At 40.1% G+C, this 16,978-nt stretch overlaps 2 protein-coding genes across 2 annotated transcripts; both read left to right on the forward strand.

Moving 5' to 3' along the window:
• The first annotated feature begins 8,991 nt into the window (after positions 1-8,991).
• On the forward strand, positions 8,992-9,899 carry LOC139340508 (potassium voltage-gated channel subfamily E member 2-like). The gene has a single exon (XM_070976360.1). It carries the CDS (start codon positions 9,039-9,041, stop codon positions 9,369-9,371), a length of 333 nt encoding a protein of 110 aa, XP_070832461.1. The 5' UTR covers positions 8,992-9,038; the 3' UTR covers positions 9,372-9,899.
• A 990-nt stretch (positions 9,900-10,889) lies between these two features.
• Positions 10,890-16,614, forward strand: casq2 (calsequestrin 2). Its single transcript, XM_070976777.1, has 11 exons — positions 10,890-11,372; positions 13,084-13,168; positions 13,321-13,421; positions 13,536-13,647; positions 14,146-14,219; positions 14,288-14,418; positions 14,538-14,583; positions 14,691-14,745; positions 15,004-15,104; positions 15,253-15,327; positions 15,484-16,614. The coding sequence occupies exons 1-11, from the start codon at positions 11,136-11,138 to the stop codon at positions 15,781-15,783; spliced, it is 1,317 nt and encodes a 438-aa protein (XP_070832878.1). The 5' UTR covers positions 10,890-11,135; the 3' UTR covers positions 15,784-16,614.
• The last annotated feature ends 364 nt before the right edge of the window (positions 16,615-16,978 follow it).

Below are 16,978 nucleotides of genomic sequence, written 5' to 3' on the forward strand. Positions count from 1 at the left end.
ATCCAGTGTAATAAAGTGTAATATTAATTTGTTTTCATCAGGTAATAACTGATGAGTTGTGTATTAAAGAATATTGCAACAGCAGAAACATTCTTTATTTCATCTGCTTTAATGAAAAGGAAAGTGATTTTTATTCAGACCAGAATAGCTGTGGACTCAACTTTGTGGCTATATTGGTGTTGACGTTGACTTTATTACAAATCCTGAATAACTGCATTTTTTTGTCAGTGATATTTTGCAACATGTTCCTGCATGTGAAGATTGATTGCTTTCAAAACTCTGAGCAGATATGAAGGAGTTCAGACTGGGCTTGGATAGTAACAAAATTTCCCTCTCCAGTGTTTCCTATATATTTTGGGGCTTTCTGTTATTGTTGACCAGGATTACATAAAACCCCAGTAAGGCTTTATTAATCTGCTCAGAGCCAGAAGTGGATTGGATGATTCCAGACTTCTTTACACAAGATTCGACCAATCAAAAAGCCAGGATCAGTGACTTGCAAATCTCCACTTCCTACCAGTTTAGCTCCATACATTCATTTATCCTTTGCTGACCAAACCTCATGCCTCTGTAACATTCCATAACTAAGTAAGAGTAGGTTGAAAGTTACCTTGTGAAAATACACTTCAAAATGTAATGCTATTCGTTAGGATATACAGAGGTCAACATGCAAAATGCAAAACTAAGCAATATCATAGTGGTTGACTAGTGTTGACTAGTACACTGTTGAATTATCTCTTTTATTCAGAGGCTGGCATGTCAGAGAGCACCATGAAATGTATTCCTATTTAGACAGTGACTCATATTGTTGATGTCCTGTGACTCTCTGTGGCAGCAAGTTAAAATGTAGCAACCACACTCCAAAGAGGGGTGTGTGGGTGGGAGATGAGAAAAGTTTGAGAAAATGACCTACCGTACCTTGACTAAGGACAGCAAATGTTTCAACACTTGTAAGGATGACCTTCATGCAACTCTGCTTGAAGAGAGCTGCACCCCTCTCTGGCATGTGCTAAATAAATCATTCACTGAATGCCTTGCAATGTTCCTTCTGAGCCAATCAGACAGTACTTTCTTTGTCTCTTAAATGTTATTGCTACTGTGGTATCAGTGCATTTATTTTCTGTGATTTATATTTAGTACTGTAGTTTTATATGGAACCCCAAAACTGACAAAATGAAGCAAAGGGCTTTCTGAGTGATCATATTTTTTTATTTGAAGAGTTATTTTTTGAGTAGAGTTAAAAAGGAATATGGAGTAACATAACACTGAAATGTGCTATGCTTGAAATAATCATTAAAAAATACAAGCATTTCAAAAGTATGGAACCCCAAAACTGACAAAATGTGGTAAAAGGTTGTCAGATGAGGCAAAAATAGAACTGGATGCATCAATAAATTATATTGTTGTTCAAATAACAAAGACTTTTAGAGTCTTAGTGGAAGTGCAGCTCTGTGAGGCTGCACTTCCACTAAGTAATGCAGTGCTTTGGATTAAATATGAACAGATTTTATTATGTTAGCATGCTAACATTTGGTAAGTAGCCTTAAACATGAGCTACAGCCTAAGATAATGGACATGTCATTAGTTTTTCAAGTATTTGGTTATGAAAAAGGTACTATATCATCAGTGATTAATTCTGAGGGAAACACAATTGTCTGTACTGTATTTCATGGAAATCCATCCGATAGTTGTGAAAGTATTTAACAGTATATTTGTATAAAATGTTGTGCCAACCTGTCCAGGAGATATTGAAATATTTCACAGGATATGTGACATCTCTGACCTGCTGATGGCCCGAAAGGAAAAGTCAGGTATTTACCACTATTAGTCATCCTTTAGGCATCATGGATATCAGTACTAAATTTGATGACAGTCAATAGAATAGCTGGTTAGAATTCAGTACGAAATTCTATACTTATACATAGTTACTAATACTTAATGTGTAACTATTCATGCAACATCCAATTAGTTGGAAAAACATTTAACCTTATAAGATTTTAAAACTATGATCAATTTACAAAATATGCCCCATTATAAATTAAATTTCTCAGTTGTGAAATATGACAGTTTATGACAGTGAAACTGAGCTAAACTCAACCAGCCAATGCATCATGCATCTTCATAATGATTACTTTTACTTCTGATACTTAAGCACATTTTGTTGCTAATACTTGTACTGAAGACTTTGAAAACAGGACTTGAAATTGGGTATTTCGTAGTGCAATATTGCTATTTTTACTTAAGTAAATGATCTGACTACTTTTCCACCACTGTTTAAGATGGAAAGCTCTCACAAATTAGCACTAATCTGATGGATACTCCGCCCTGTGCAAAGTAACCTGCACTTGCGTTTCCCCTATAACTGCATTAATGCTGCAGACATTGACTTCAGATCACTTGTTGCTGTTATTTTACATCACTGCTGTAAGACACAACGTACACTTTGAATTTGACAGTACTGTAATTCAAACTTGTTTTAATGTCACATATCTTTCCTCATCTCTTACACACTTGGCTAACTCCTCCACCAAACACCACCCAACTCATACCCTCCCTCTTTCCCAAGAGGAAACTAATGATATTGTCCTTGTGGAAAAGTACTGGCATCAAGGCCATGCTTTGTTCATTGTCTATTTTGGACAGCGAAAACACAAACAATTGCCTGATACAAATACTGCAAATTGCTTCACAGTGCTGGAATAATATTATTAGATGCGATTAATAGGGCATTATAGTCTGTCAATAGCTATGTGTAACATGCATAAAAACATGCAGTCATTGTGTATGAATGCATTTTTAAAAAATTGCATAAGTAATGTTCATAGATAGAGAGGTTACATATCTTCTAATATATTAACACGGGATAAGATGCCATTTGTTTGACTTAAGGCATACTGATCAGGATTTGTCCCAGTGATACAGCCTTCTGCCTCTGTTATGTCTTTCTCCTCATACTGTTTGGGATCTTTAGGGTGGTGATCTTTTGGCAGGGGATCTAAAACAAAGAATTGTTTTATTTGTGCCCAGAACTGATCTCTCAAGATGGCACTCCCTGACATACTGCCTACTTCTTACAACAACTTCATTAAATGGTTCAGAATAGGCCATAGATGAATAGTTAAGATATGGTTTAGGGCGGTGGTTGCAGGTTAAAGTCTGGCAAAAATAGGTGGAACTTATGACCTCATGTGACTTCAGCTCAGCACATGAATAATGTTATCTTTTACAGAGGTGTCATGAGGTTTACCTGAACCTGTAAACATACCAATACCAGGCAACTTATGAGAAATAGCAGTGAGGCAAGAAGCTAAGTAAACTAACACCTTAAAATTCAGAGTAAACAGATAACTACTACCTATAATATCATTTAGCTTACAGTACACAGTGAATCTGGTAAACGTAGCAAGTTAGCCATGGCTGTCTGAGTCTATACCACCAGTACTTAAACTTTGCAGTGACAAAGCAGTGACGCTAGCAGCTGCATAAAGTAGGCTAACACAGTCAAAATTAAAAACTTGGTCAACTATTAACTTTAATTTTTCATACATAATTAACAGCATACAGTGTTTCACTTAGTAGCTATGGTTGTCAGAGCCTGTATGACCAATAGAAATAGCAGTGATGCCAGCAGCTACAAAAAGTTGCCTAACAAAAATGTACAGTTAGCTTTTAGCTACAACATGCTGTTACATAATATAATATAATATAATATAATATAATATAATATAATATAATATAATATAATATAATATAATATAATATAATATAACTAACATTAATTTACTTAGTGTCTCTGGTTACCTGAGCTATTAGCTTTTAGCCCACATGTCACTGATAGACCTTTTCATGGAATTTATTTTTAAATCTCACGGGATAAAAGCACAGGTATATTGTTTTAGTCTGCACATGTTTGAAATATAAAGTAATATTGATCTTCACACTTAGGCTTCTTGCTTTCTTGCAAAACTTAAGTGAGAAGATAAGTATGATGCACTCATCTAGTTGGAGGGAAAACCAAAGGATGATTTTCTGCTATTTCCATTTTCAAATGCTGATTGGTACATAGGTATGGCAGTATCTCCCTTTGCCCACTTCATTCCAGTGAAAACACACACACACGGACTAGTTTCACTAGTTTCACTTAGACTACTTGGTTTCTTGCAAAAATTTAAGTCAAACTAGTATTTTAACTTCGCACTACCTGCACTGTGAAAAAGAGGTCCATCACTGTTCTGCACGTTGTTTTTGTTCCACTGTTACTGAATATTTACTGTGATTCTATTTTTTTTTTTTTTTTACTGTTTTAGGTCTGCTGTTTGTTCTTTTATGTGAAACTGCTGTCTTGGCCAGGACTTCCTTGTAAAAGAGACTTAGTTATGCATGTTTTGGTATTTGTGGCATTTCTTGATTTGAACAGTGGTTTCTCAATGCTTACAGGTCACAGTAGTAATGCATTATTCTGTGCTCCAGCAGCTGCATCCAGGCACATGCACATTACATCTTGTTGGGTTTACATGCCACATGTGTCAGAAGGCCTGTAACTCCATATGTTCCTGACAACAGAGAAGCACATTGCAGATGGGTTTGAAAGAAATACGTGGCAGGGGTGGATAAATGCTGACCTCTCTCATAGAGATGCAAATTCCCATCCTCCAGAATAATCCACTCAGTATCAGTTCTGCTTCACAGGGAGTTAAGAACAAAGTCAGCTTACATTTACATACATATGTTGGATTGGTTCTGGCCTTCTTTTGCTATTGAACCATTTTGAAACTGAAAATGCCTCTGTTATTCATTCTTGTTGGGATGAGAATGGAAGCAGCCATGTCGGGAATGTGAAGTGACCTTTCAAATATATAGTCAACACATAGTCAATACATTCCTGTCATTCCCCGTGTATAGCCCCAACTAAACTTTGGCGGCATGCCTGGTAGTCTGGCATTAATCCATGGAATTGGCTTTCAATGGCAAAGGGAAATATTTACCTCCCTTACCACACAGCCAGAAGAATAGTGTCTAGAGCTGCAACAATGAGAATAAATGAAGCATACGGCGATTAGGCCTTTTCCCATCTTTCTGGGGCAAACTGATCATTGACAACAACATTCTTGATCAGTAACACATCAACAACATGGCTGCCAGAGTGTCAGGTGTACACTGCTGATAACGAGTTTGCTGATATGAAAACAAAGTGCTATGACTCAGAACAACGTGGCAGCTTAGTTTATGTTGAGGATAATGAAGCAACCTTAACAGCAGTTCTCATCCTTGACAACGTGTATGGAGAGAAAAAAATCATGCGGCCCCTTAAATTAGCACAGGACGATGACATCACTGCGACGGCTTCCAGAAAACAGGTCAAAGTGTGTCGAAGTACTCAAAACAGGAGATAGAGAGATAGTGAGGACGCAGATTAAAAACGTGTTTAAAGGCTTACAAGAAAGTGAGGCAGGCAAGGGTCAAAACCAAAGACGCTGTCCAACACAGACAAAGAAATCCACAACAGGCAGGAAACGTAAGTCCAATAACAAGCTGGTAGAAACAGGTTATACAGGTATTATAACTCTCAGAGTAACAGATTAACAGAATATATGTACAGTTACTAGATAGCTAAGCCACGAAGCACACAACAACATAACAGACTGGCCAGGAACAAAGGAGGTGAACTGTTATGTAGTGAAAGCTAATTAGGGAATGAAGTGCAGGTGGTGAGATGGGCGGGGAAGCCTGTGAGAAGGCGAGCAGGTGTGTGGACGGGTGGCGCAGTCAGGTGATGAGGGAAGGAGGGAAATTCCGAGGACATCTGGTGGACAGTTAGAGGACGGCAGGTCTGGAGTGGGGGCTGGAGGCAGGGACCGAGAGCAATGTGGAGGGCTGGGGATGAGAGAGTGGTACCTGCACCTGTACTTAATTCATCTGGCAGATGCAGTGTCAAAACGGAGTGATAGAAACATGGTATTTTCCCAAAAGATGGTAGTCATATAATGGCGCTGGCACTGTGATTAAAGTCAAAAATGAGCTTAGCTGAAGGATGAGTGTGCCGATATGTGTCTACTTAAAGCCAGAACGGACAAACCAAACACACCTGACGTATGTGCAATAATGCTACCCTGCTTCTGTATGTCACATGACACATCTATGTAAAAATGCATGGAAAATAATAGTCCTCTTTACTGGATGACTTTTAAAAGTAAGTCATGATGTTTTTGCCACTCATACATGAGCTGGGCATTGAATAGCCAAGCATAATTTTATTTTTACTCATTTATATAATCATGTATGCTGCTGACTCACAGAGCACTGCTTTACGTTTGCGCTTTATTAATGACATAACCTCAATACCCACAAGCACACACAGACACAGACTGACAAAGACACTTCACATGTGAGGTTAACAGAACACGCTTCAGATGAGTGTGTTCCTGCCCATGAGTACATAAATAAGTAGGCACTGGTATGTGGTGTGTCAATGTGTGTCATTTTGGAGTTTACGTAACATTTTAGCCTAGCAGGGGGTTTATGGTTCACTGGTTCCAGTGGCACTGCCCTCTCTTTTGCATATGTCAGTCTTGCCTTGGGGTCTCTGTTGCTGTTGTGGTCCGTTTCTGACCACTGACGTTTAATGCAGGCTTGTGATGATGTCAGATGGCCCTTGGTCATTTCAGTCATAACTTTGCTGTCTTTAGCTTGATTACACCCAGGCCAAGGGGAGCTATAATTCACCTTTTTTTTTTTTTTTTTTTTGAATAATCATAGGGACCTTTATGCATATTTTCCCTTTCCCTTATACTACAAGTATAATGAAATTTCCAGAGCTGAGCAGAACAGAATACTGGGAACCATAATTATGTACAGTAAAAGAAAGGATGTACATTTAATTCAACATTCTTGTTTGTTGAGGGTAAAGGTTTTCCAGCTTTGAAGTATTGTTCATTAACATAATGAGTTGTAATGGTACAGAATAATGCATCAAATCTTTTGACCTCAACATAATGCTGCATTAAATACATATCTTTGCATTATACCAGGATATTTCTAGCTTTGCCATTACATAAAATTTGAGTGATTTTACATTTGGGAAAGACAACAAAGCTGTTTGGGTTATTCCTATCTTTTATTGTGAAAAGCATCAGATGTTCTGGTCCCCTGATGTCAGTTCATTTCAAAACAGTGTGTTGTAACATGCTTTCATCACACTGAGCAAACATTCCTGATAGTTTAAAGAAGCCTTTAAGTTATGAAACACCAGATTACTGAGATATTATTAAAATATGCAGATGCTGAAAACTGACCAGAGATTGAGAGAGACAGAGAAAAAAATAAAAGGGAGATTTGGATACACTTAAATGTCGTATTATGCAAAATCTCACTGACTTAACCATATTTGCACATGCACATTAAACATGTAACTTTGGAGAAGACTAAGGCCAAGGAGAACGTTCAGGAACGTCATCTTATATCTGCTAATGCACGCTATTCCTTTAGAGTCATGGAGAAATTTACAGTTTCGTTTTCAGTTCCACTTTTCTGTGTGTATTTGTCTTTCTCTGTCTGTGTTTGTGATCTTGTACATACTGTCCCATTTCTCTCTTGTTTCACTTTACAGAGCAGAAAGTCATAGCATCCACCCGCTGGCACTGCACAGCAAAACATAAACGATCTGGGAATGATCAGAGCTGGTGGGAGTCATCCACTCCAGCAGTGTGACTCTGGGGGGGAGAAACACCGCCCCTTCAAACACAGGATCCCGTTTCAGGCATTCTTGTCAGCTAACTGATACCAAGCTGAAGTGTCCTTAAGCAAGACAATGGCCCTCGTATGACTTCAGGGTGTTGCTTTGTATCTGAGCCTAATTCCTCATTTTACCTGAAATTAAGACCCCATTTCAATTCACTACTTCACTAAAAGACACATATTTGCTTTTTTTTTTTACAGCAAGACAAACAACATTAATATCATAATTTGATAATGGGGCATGTTTCCCTGGAGAAATCTAAGTATATGTCAGTTTGACTCTGAAATGGGTCGCAGTGTACTGCCACCTAGAGGAAGCTACAGAGGAAATGCCATAGACTGACAACAACCTTTCCTTGTATGGTACTCCCTCTGTGTGGGCATATCAGAAATTACATGGGAATAAAGATCCAAGCCAACCAGTCAATATATATATATATATATATATATATGGTTTTCGCTGGAGGTTATAACTTCCAGCACTCCCTTTTCTTTATCAGCTGGAGGAAATAACAGCATTTGTGTACCTAACATTTTCAAAGTCACACCCCACTATCTTTCCCTCACACACATACAGCAAACGCAAACACACACACACACACACACACACACACACACACACACACACACACACACACACACACACACACACACACACACACACACACACACAAAGTCTAAACCTACTGTTGAGTCAAACAGAAAAGATTATAAAAGTAAACAAAGTTTGAGCAGTGGTCGGCAGTGTTCCTGTGAGTTAATTACGTTCATTCTTATACTAACCAGTGGTAGTTCCTCCTTATTTTTGCTCTGTTTTCACTCCAAGGTGTCTTGATCTCCTGGACAATTTCACAACGCGGCCTTCAAAAATCTGCCAAAAGGTTGGTACAGTATAGAGAAGCTTCTTTATGCGGTTGGTTGGGCTTGTGCCAAGGTAAGTGAGTTGACAAAATAAGTCCGGAGGAACTTAAGGTCATTTTTGGCACCGATCATCAAGCCTTTTTAGGGCTTTATTACCTGCTGCATGCTACTTAAAAACTCACCTGTCACAGTACTGATTTCCTGTACAGACCTCTTTTATATTTGATGCTTTTTATTCCACCTTTGTAGTAGTGTTTGTGTGTGTGTGTGTGTGTGTGTGTGTGTGTGTGTGTGTTTGTGCGCGCGCGCGTGTGTGCGCACGTGTGTGTGTGTTTTCACTGGAATGAAGTGGGCAAAGGGAGATACTGCCATACCCTATGTACCAATCAGCATTTGAAAATGGAAATAGCAGAAAATCATCCTTTGGTTTTCCCTCCAACTAGATGAGTGCATCTGATTGGTCCAACCTGACCCTTCACCTGGAGGGATCCCTGACCAGTGCTCTGAATCATTTCCTGGACAACTGGAGGCGTAACGTGACAGCTGCAGCCGACGGTTTGGACAAGACTATGGCTGAGGAGAACTTCAGGAACGTCATCTGGTATCTGGCGGTGATGATTGGCATGTTTGCCTTCATTGTTGTGGCCATCCTGGTGAGCACAGTCAAATCCAAGAGGCGAGAGCACTCTAATGACCCCTACCACCAATACATCAAGGAGGACTGGACTGCTCAGATACAACAGAGTGACATCATCAATAACTTCTCAGCTAGATAAAGCAGACAGAGACGTGGGACATTATCATCATCATTGTCAGCAGCAGCATAACTATAACCTATTTTCACAGAAGTCCTTTCTCAGTATCTTTTTCAGTAGATGTTGCTCATGCAGATTTATAATCAGAATAGTAAAGTCTTATCAGTATTGTGCATCTAAATTGTGGTTAAGATCTTTAGCTCTCCAGATCTTTAATCTATTAACATCAATGACAGTGCCTCCCGCCCTTTAATGATGTATTTACACCACCACTAATCTTCAAATGTGCTCATTGGTATACATTTTGAAGAGAACGTCATTGAACATTGCTAATTATATAAACATGATTGTTGTTACAATGATATGCTCATGCAAAACATACTGTTGTGACCCTGAAGTAATGAAACTAAAAATGGCTGGATTCCATTCAGCTGCTTCAGTTTCAGGGTGTTGCTATTGTGCATGCTTTCTTACTGTCACTCACTAACATAAACAATGGCTTATGTCATTAGTAACAGCTGTGCTTTTCTACAACAATATGTCAAAATGTCTGCTGTGAAAAAGACTATTGATAATAAATAAAGTTAAGATGAGCCTCAAATCTATTATCGTCCAATTTGTGTTTTTTTATTTCCTCTATTTTGCAGAATTACATTATATTGTCTTCAAAAAGCTGAGCCACTCCATATTTTCCACATATACTCTGACAACTACAGAAAATACCATGGTGGTGTTATTGTAATTTTCATAATTCAGCAGCTCATACATAGCTTGTACCTGCAGAGGGCAGAAGAAGCTCTTTTCAAAGCAGCTAGAGAACTATTGCACTAGAGTGGAGATGAAGAAGGAGTCTATAGTCTAATCTATAGTTAATATGTGAAGATTAAATATGCAGTTTAAGGTCAATGTGTAGTTTTGTGAAGAGTAGAATTGTTGAGAAATCAAGAAGGCACATTCAGCTCTTCAATATGATACAGAGTCAGAGCAAATCACACCCAAATCAAACCAAGTGTTGGTATTTATAGATAGGAGTATGGTCAGTTGATTGCCAGGTGACACAGTGCACATGCAAAACTCTGAGACCACATCTGCAGAACAACCGCTTCAGACAGTTTGAGTTGTCCTTTACACACCTGTTGGCATCAGAGCTTAAAATACATCCCTATTTTCTACACTAGCACCAACCCTCACTTCCATGTTTTTTGGTCCTCACAGACATAAACAGCTCAAAATAACAGAATCCCCAGATCTTGGGGGCTCAACTCTCTTCTCCCACATCGCTGACTCCCTCAAAGAGACATCACATGGAGCATGAACTGTACTCACTATTAAACACCCCCCGCCCCCCACCGTTGTCCTTTGCTCTCTCTCTCTTTCTCACTTGCAGTACTATTTTTAGCATTCTAACAACTGGTCTCCTAAAAATGGGCCTGTCCTGCACGGGCAGGAGAGAGGAGCTGCTGCTATGTATGGTATCTACATCCCCAGTACCTCACGGTACTCCTCTTTCGCCTTTGTGTCTGCAGAGAGAGGGCGTGAAGGAGTGATCACAGTGGGAGAAAAGAGTTGCTGGGTCCTGAAGATGTTTGTAGAAGTTGGATTTCTTTGCACAGCTTGGGATGCTTGAGAACTGCCACTGACGGAGCAACTTTTACCTCCAAAATTTTCTGCAGCATTTCCTACATCTCCCTACTGCTTTGACACGGCTTAGGTGACCTTTTCATTTGCACAGTTTTGAGCTAAAACCAGACTCTGACTCTTGGGGGTGTGTGGGTGCTGCGGACCATGCTCTCCCTGTGGTTGTTCCTGCTCCCTCTGCTGAGCCTCATGCCTCTTTCCCCGGCCGAGAAGGGCCTGGAGTTTCCACAGTATGATGGGAAAGACCGGGTCCTAGATATCAATGACAAGAACTACAAGAAAGCCTTGAAGAAGCACAGCATGGTGTGCCTGTTCTACCATGGGCCCATACCAGACAGCAAGGAGCAGCAAAAACAACACCAGATGACTGAATTGGTGCTGGAGGTAAAGTATTAAGAGGAGGAAAACAAAGCAGGAAGCAGTTGGAGAAGAGGTGCGTGACCAAGTTAAAGGAACAGGACAGAGGGAGAGAAGCAGGGTCGAAATGGAAAAGATTGAGAAAAAGAAAGGTGTCACTGAAAGAGATAAAGGGAAGGACAATGTTTGATTGTTTTTATCATTAAACAGACTCATCTAAAAAATTTTGCTACAATAATCAGAGAGCCAACTGGTGAGATTTAAAACGGCAGATCTTTCCAATTGCATGTACTTCCTGCATGTGGAGTTTCTTCAAGGTCAGTGTGTATCTATATGTGCTCTACGAGTGCACAATGGTCCAGTGAGATGCAGCACTGTCACTTAGGTTTAACTTCAGCTTAATTCAGTGCGCGCTTCTATCCCTGAGACATGTATCTGGCTAATTCTCCCTGTGGCTCTCCTCCGCATTAAGAAATAGGCCAAGAGCTCATGTGTATTATGTTTTTGAGTAATGCATGTGAAGGACAGGGCTACCCTCTCCTCTGTTGCAGATTTTGGTTGACCTTTGGTTGCAAAAGTAAGTCAGCTTGAAGGTATTTTGTATTCAGGCTGAACAAAGCAGCCAGATACAAGTCTGATTGATAGATTAAATGAATCCCTCTGTTTGAAGGAACCAGTGTACTCTGTGCCCTGGCTCATATTACACATGGCTGAGGGTGAGTTGCGGTCTGATCTGTTGAAGGTAATTTGAACCCAGTCTTGCAGTCCTGATATTAGCTTCACTTATTTTACACAGCACAGGTGGGCCATGTTACTCTCGAGTCAGACACTCATGTACGGTAAGCATGCACAAACAGGATCACAGTCCGCTTCATGCTGGTGCTTGCTTGTATGAAGTGAGCAGAACATATTTACTAATTTGTCACAAATGCCTACAACTTGCAGAAGGTTTTGCAATCTATCATCTGTTCACTTCGTCTTTGAAAACTTAAAGGTGCCCTGTGGAATCTTCTTGTAAACACAAAAAGATATGATTTAAATTGTGCGCGTTTCCATCCACATTTGCTTGCAACAATTCTTCCTCACTGCTGTTTCTCGAGTATTTTTATGTTTGTTGGCTCGCTACTCCCAAGAACTGTAGATCAGTGGAATCCCATGCTCACACGCATGCACGAGCCTCCTTGTGTGCCATACAAACCAGGGACCCACTTGTAAAAAACACTGCTGCACAGCCTCATAGGGCTCAAAATACTACAAGATACCTTTAACTCTATTCATCCAGAGCTTTTCTCTGCACATTGAAGACAACACATCAATCATAGTGTGAACATGCTTGTCCCGTTGGTGTTAGGATCTTTTCTGGCAGGAGGGTCTCACTTTGCTCACCTACTGTACGTCACAGAACAATTGGCAATACAATTACATGTACTCTGTACTTTGGTTATATTTAGATCAAGACAGTGTGAGTGATTATGTAACTGTGTCTCCCTGGGTAGCTTGAGCACCTCTGTCATATTGCCAACTTTGGTATTAATCTGCTTTTTCTTAAGACCTTACCTGACACTTAAGACCTTACCAGTCAAGCTGCCGTTAACTTTTTTCCACAGAAGCAGCATCAATGAATGTTTTAACCAAACTAGGATTTTTTTTTTCCGGTGCTTTGTTTTCCCTTTACATTTGTGCATTCAGTCCTCTTCTCAGCATTTAGTCCTTCATGATCTTTTTCTTTTGGTTGCAGCTTGTAGCTCAGGTTGTGGAAGAGAAGGACATTGGGTTTGGGATGGTCGACTCTCACAAAGATACAAAAGTGGCAAAGAAACTGGGTGAGCACTGAATACAGCGTAAACTCTTTTTAGCCTCCTTTATCTGATTGATTCTTGCAAGTCCTGAAAGATGATTGCCCCCAGTCACAGAAGTCAACCTTAGAAACAGCCTTTGAATATATGCATTGATATGTAATTTCCCTCTCTCTCAGGCCTGGAGGAGGAGGGCAGTGTGTATGTTTTTAAGGCTGATCGGGTGATTGAGTTTGACGGCTTGCTCTCTGCTAACACCCTGGTGGAGTTCTTGTTGGACGTGAGTAGAGTATTTAAGGGCAGATTCCCAGCTGCTGCCACGAATCAACGCCAGTCCTGCCAAAGTCACAAACTTTCTGCAGTATTTCTATCTCCTTTTTCCGTCTGTCTCTAGCTGCTGGAGGAGCCAGTGGAGGTGATAGGAAATGCTCTGGAGCTGAGAGCCTTTGATAGGATGGAAGAAGACATTCGCCTCATTGGTTACTTCAAAAGCGAGGACTCTGAACGTGTGTGAGGCTGTTGGCATGAATGAATTGCTTGTAAAATGAATATGTTTTTTGCTGTCTGAACACACCATCAGTACTTTGATAGGCCTGTGATGGCTCTGTGTGGCTCATGCCCTTCATTATAACATGAATGTGTTTTAACCCCCTCATCTCCACGGATTTACAGATCCATTTTTACCACTGCTGCACACACAGCTGCCACTGTCCTGTCCCATCTCACAGGCTGTGGAAGAACTGAGTCTAGGGTAGTTTACTTGTGGTGATGAACTGCAGCTACATCCCTTCTGACCAACTGTGGGAGCATTAAGCAGAGGTCAAAGTTCAGCTATTTCCGCTCCCTGATGTGCAAATGTCGAGTAAACAACAGCCAAAGAAAGCACAGACAGATGTGTGATCAGGAAACCAAGAGTACAGCAAAACCCTGTTGCTTATAACCTAACACAACGTACCACCTAATAAGACTTTATATAACGTCCTTCTCTCTGTTCTCATCCTCAGACTATGAAGCATTTAAGGAAGCTGCAGAACACTTCCAGCCCTACATTAAGTTCTTTGCCACGTTTGAGAAGGCTGTAAGTAACAAACAAACAAATAAACAGACACATCATTACTCTCGAGTGACCTGTCTTTGTTGCTTCAGGTGGCCAAGGAGCTGACTCTGAAGTTGAACGAGGTCGATCTCTACGAGCCCTTCATGGAGGAGCCGGTCACCATCCCAGGCAAGCCTCACTCTGAGGAGGAGCTGGTGGAATTCATAACTGAACACAGACGGTAAACAAAGAGCAATGTCAAATGAAATAGTCCAACAAATGTGTTTTTAACTGGCTCCCTTGAGATTTTTTTTTTGGCTGATTGCATAAATACACGCAGTAACTTTAGTGTATTATCAGGCCAACTCTGAGAAAGCTACGTGCAGAAGATATGTTTGAGACCTGGGTGAGTGCTGATCGTCGTCTAGCTGCACACAACATTAACAACTTTAAATTTAGCTTTCCCTGACACTTAAAGTAAGCTGACATTTATATTTGTCTTCTTCCTCTCAGGAGGATGATATTGAAGGAATCCACATAGTGGCTTTTGCCGAGGAGGAGGACCCTGGTAAGAGCATGATATGTTATACCCCTATTTGTTATTGTAAGGAATGAAAATGAGACAATTAGAAGCTAAGAATCTAAAAATAGAAATGATTAAAGTGAAATAATAAAACGATTATTTCACTTTAACAAATGATTATGACAGAGATTGGCTAGCTGTTTCCCCCTGTCTCCAGTCTTTATGCTAAGCTAAGATCACTGAAAGCTGGCTGTAGTGGTGTTAAACCATCCATCAGTTGGTGTTGTGTGAAATTGCTCTCAGATGGTTATGAGTTCTTGGAGATCCTGAAGGAGGTGGCCAGAGACAACACCCACCTACCTGACCTCAGCATCATCTGGATAGACCCTGATGACTTTCCCTTGGTGAGACGTGACACCTCCAGGCATCGACAGACACAGAGGCCGGAAGATTGGAAATACAGACAGACATAACAAAACAAAAGAAAATATATGGTTAGCTCACAAGCTGCATCTCTAATGTTATCTCTTTTTCCTCACTGACCCTCTTCAGCTGATCCCCTACTGGGAGAAAACCTTCAAAGTGGACCTGTTCCGACCACAGATTGGAGTTGTCAATGTTACAGATGTGAGTGCATAATAACCTGTCTGATGTGACATGAATGTTGTGTTGTCCTTCTGCAGACATTATTTGACCTGTGTGTGTGTGTGTGTGTGTGTGTGTGTGTGTGTGTGTGTGTGTGTGTGTGTGTGTGTGTGTGTGTGTGTGTGTGTGTGAGAACAGGCCGACAGCGTGTGGATGGAGATGGACGATGAGGAGGACCTGCCCACCCCCCAGGAGCTGGAGGACTGGATTGAGGATGTGCTCTCCGGCAAAGTCAACACTGAGGATGATGATGATGATGATGATGATGATGATGATGATGATGATGACGACGACGATGATGATGAAGATAATGACAATGATGGTGACGATAATGATGAGGAGGATGATGGCGACGATGAGGAGGAGGAGGATGAAGATGAGGATGATGATGATGATGATGATGATGATGATGATGATGATGATGATGATGATGAGTGATCGATAGCCTGAGAATAGTAAATGCTGACTCTTCACGTTCTTCAGGCCAAGTGTAGCATGGATTTCAGACAAACCGCTGTACAATAAAATCCCTTTTCACTTGGAAATAATTCCTCATTTTTACTGAATATGTGTTAAGTAATAATAATAAATCTATTTAATATCCAAAAATGTCATATTTTGACAATGTAAATAAGCCTGGAATGGGTTTGGGGCTTTCAAATAAAAGGCATATGTACTTAAATGTCTGGATCAGACATTTACCTCACGTCTCACATGACATTCATTTATATTTATGACTATATAAACGGCTGTTAACAATAAAGGACTGTGGGTGTCAACTGTCACTGTCATCAAATTCATTTTCTATTTTAAATCTTCAAGTGAAACACTGACTGACAACTTGAATGGAAGGTGGAAAGTAACTAAGTGTACTTTATTTCTAACTTTCAAGATTTTGGGTTGTGACACTTACAAAAAGTGATATCTAGTTATTAATAACGATATATAAATACAAACTTAAGTGAAGAACTTTTTCTTTCTTCTGTACCATTAATCACCTCACAGCTCGTCTGTGTCACATCTGTCAGAACATTTTACTGATGATATACTTGTACTTTTACTTAAGTGAAACGTTGAATGCAGGACTTGTAATACTTGTAATGGAGTATTTTTACATTGTTGTATTGGCAATTTAACTTAGTAAAGGATCTGAGTACTTCTTCCATCACTGTGTGGCACTTTGAAAACCTATTTCTTTAACTTATAATCTGTTCAGTTACATACGTTGTGGCTCATTGTCCTCAGTGCCAATAAAGCAAACTGGGTGGTAAATGTGTGTTTCCATTTCCCTTTGCTTTTACTCTCCATCCTCCTTTCAGGTAACACAACTTCACATCTAATGTTTGGTTCACCCAGAAAACATTTTCTGCCTGGGGGGTGACAGCTTTGAAATTGTAAAACCACATGATACCAGTCTCCTTTTTCAGTAGCAAAACTCTAATCTCTTCTTCATCTCCCACTAACTACTTCCTGTTTCTCCATCAGGTTTATCTCTCACCTGAGTTAATGGGGCAGGCAGGCAGGCAGTAGCTGCACAGGGAGATAATAATGTCATTACTGGACTGATACTGGAAAGCTAATTACCTGCTAAATCCTCACGTTTCTCTTCTTCTCTTGCATTCCTACACTTTTA

Source organism: Chaetodon trifascialis, chromosome 12, assembly GCF_039877785.1.
Source record: "Chaetodon trifascialis isolate fChaTrf1 chromosome 12, fChaTrf1.hap1, whole genome shotgun sequence".
Taxonomy (NCBI): Eukaryota; Metazoa; Chordata; class Actinopteri; order Chaetodontiformes; family Chaetodontidae; genus Chaetodon; species Chaetodon trifascialis.

What these genes read in the sequence shown, in the direction of transcription:
- LOC139340508 (XM_070976360.1), top strand. Translation starts at nt 9,039, where the DNA reads ATGAGTGCATCTGATTGGTCCAACCTGACCCTTCACCTGGAGGGATCC.
- casq2 (XM_070976777.1), top strand. Translation starts at nt 11,136, where the DNA reads ATGCTCTCCCTGTGGTTGTTCCTGCTCCCTCTGCTGAGCCTCATGCCT. An exon ending in AAGATATGTTTGAGACCTGG is followed by an intron (nt 14,584 to 14,690) that starts GTGAGTGCTGAT and finishes TCTTCCTCTCAG; the next exon opens with GAGGATGATATTGAAGGAAT. An exon ending in ACCCTGATGACTTTCCCTTG is followed by an intron (nt 15,105 to 15,252) that starts GTGAGACGTGAC and finishes GACCCTCTTCAG; the next exon opens with CTGATCCCCTACTGGGAGAA.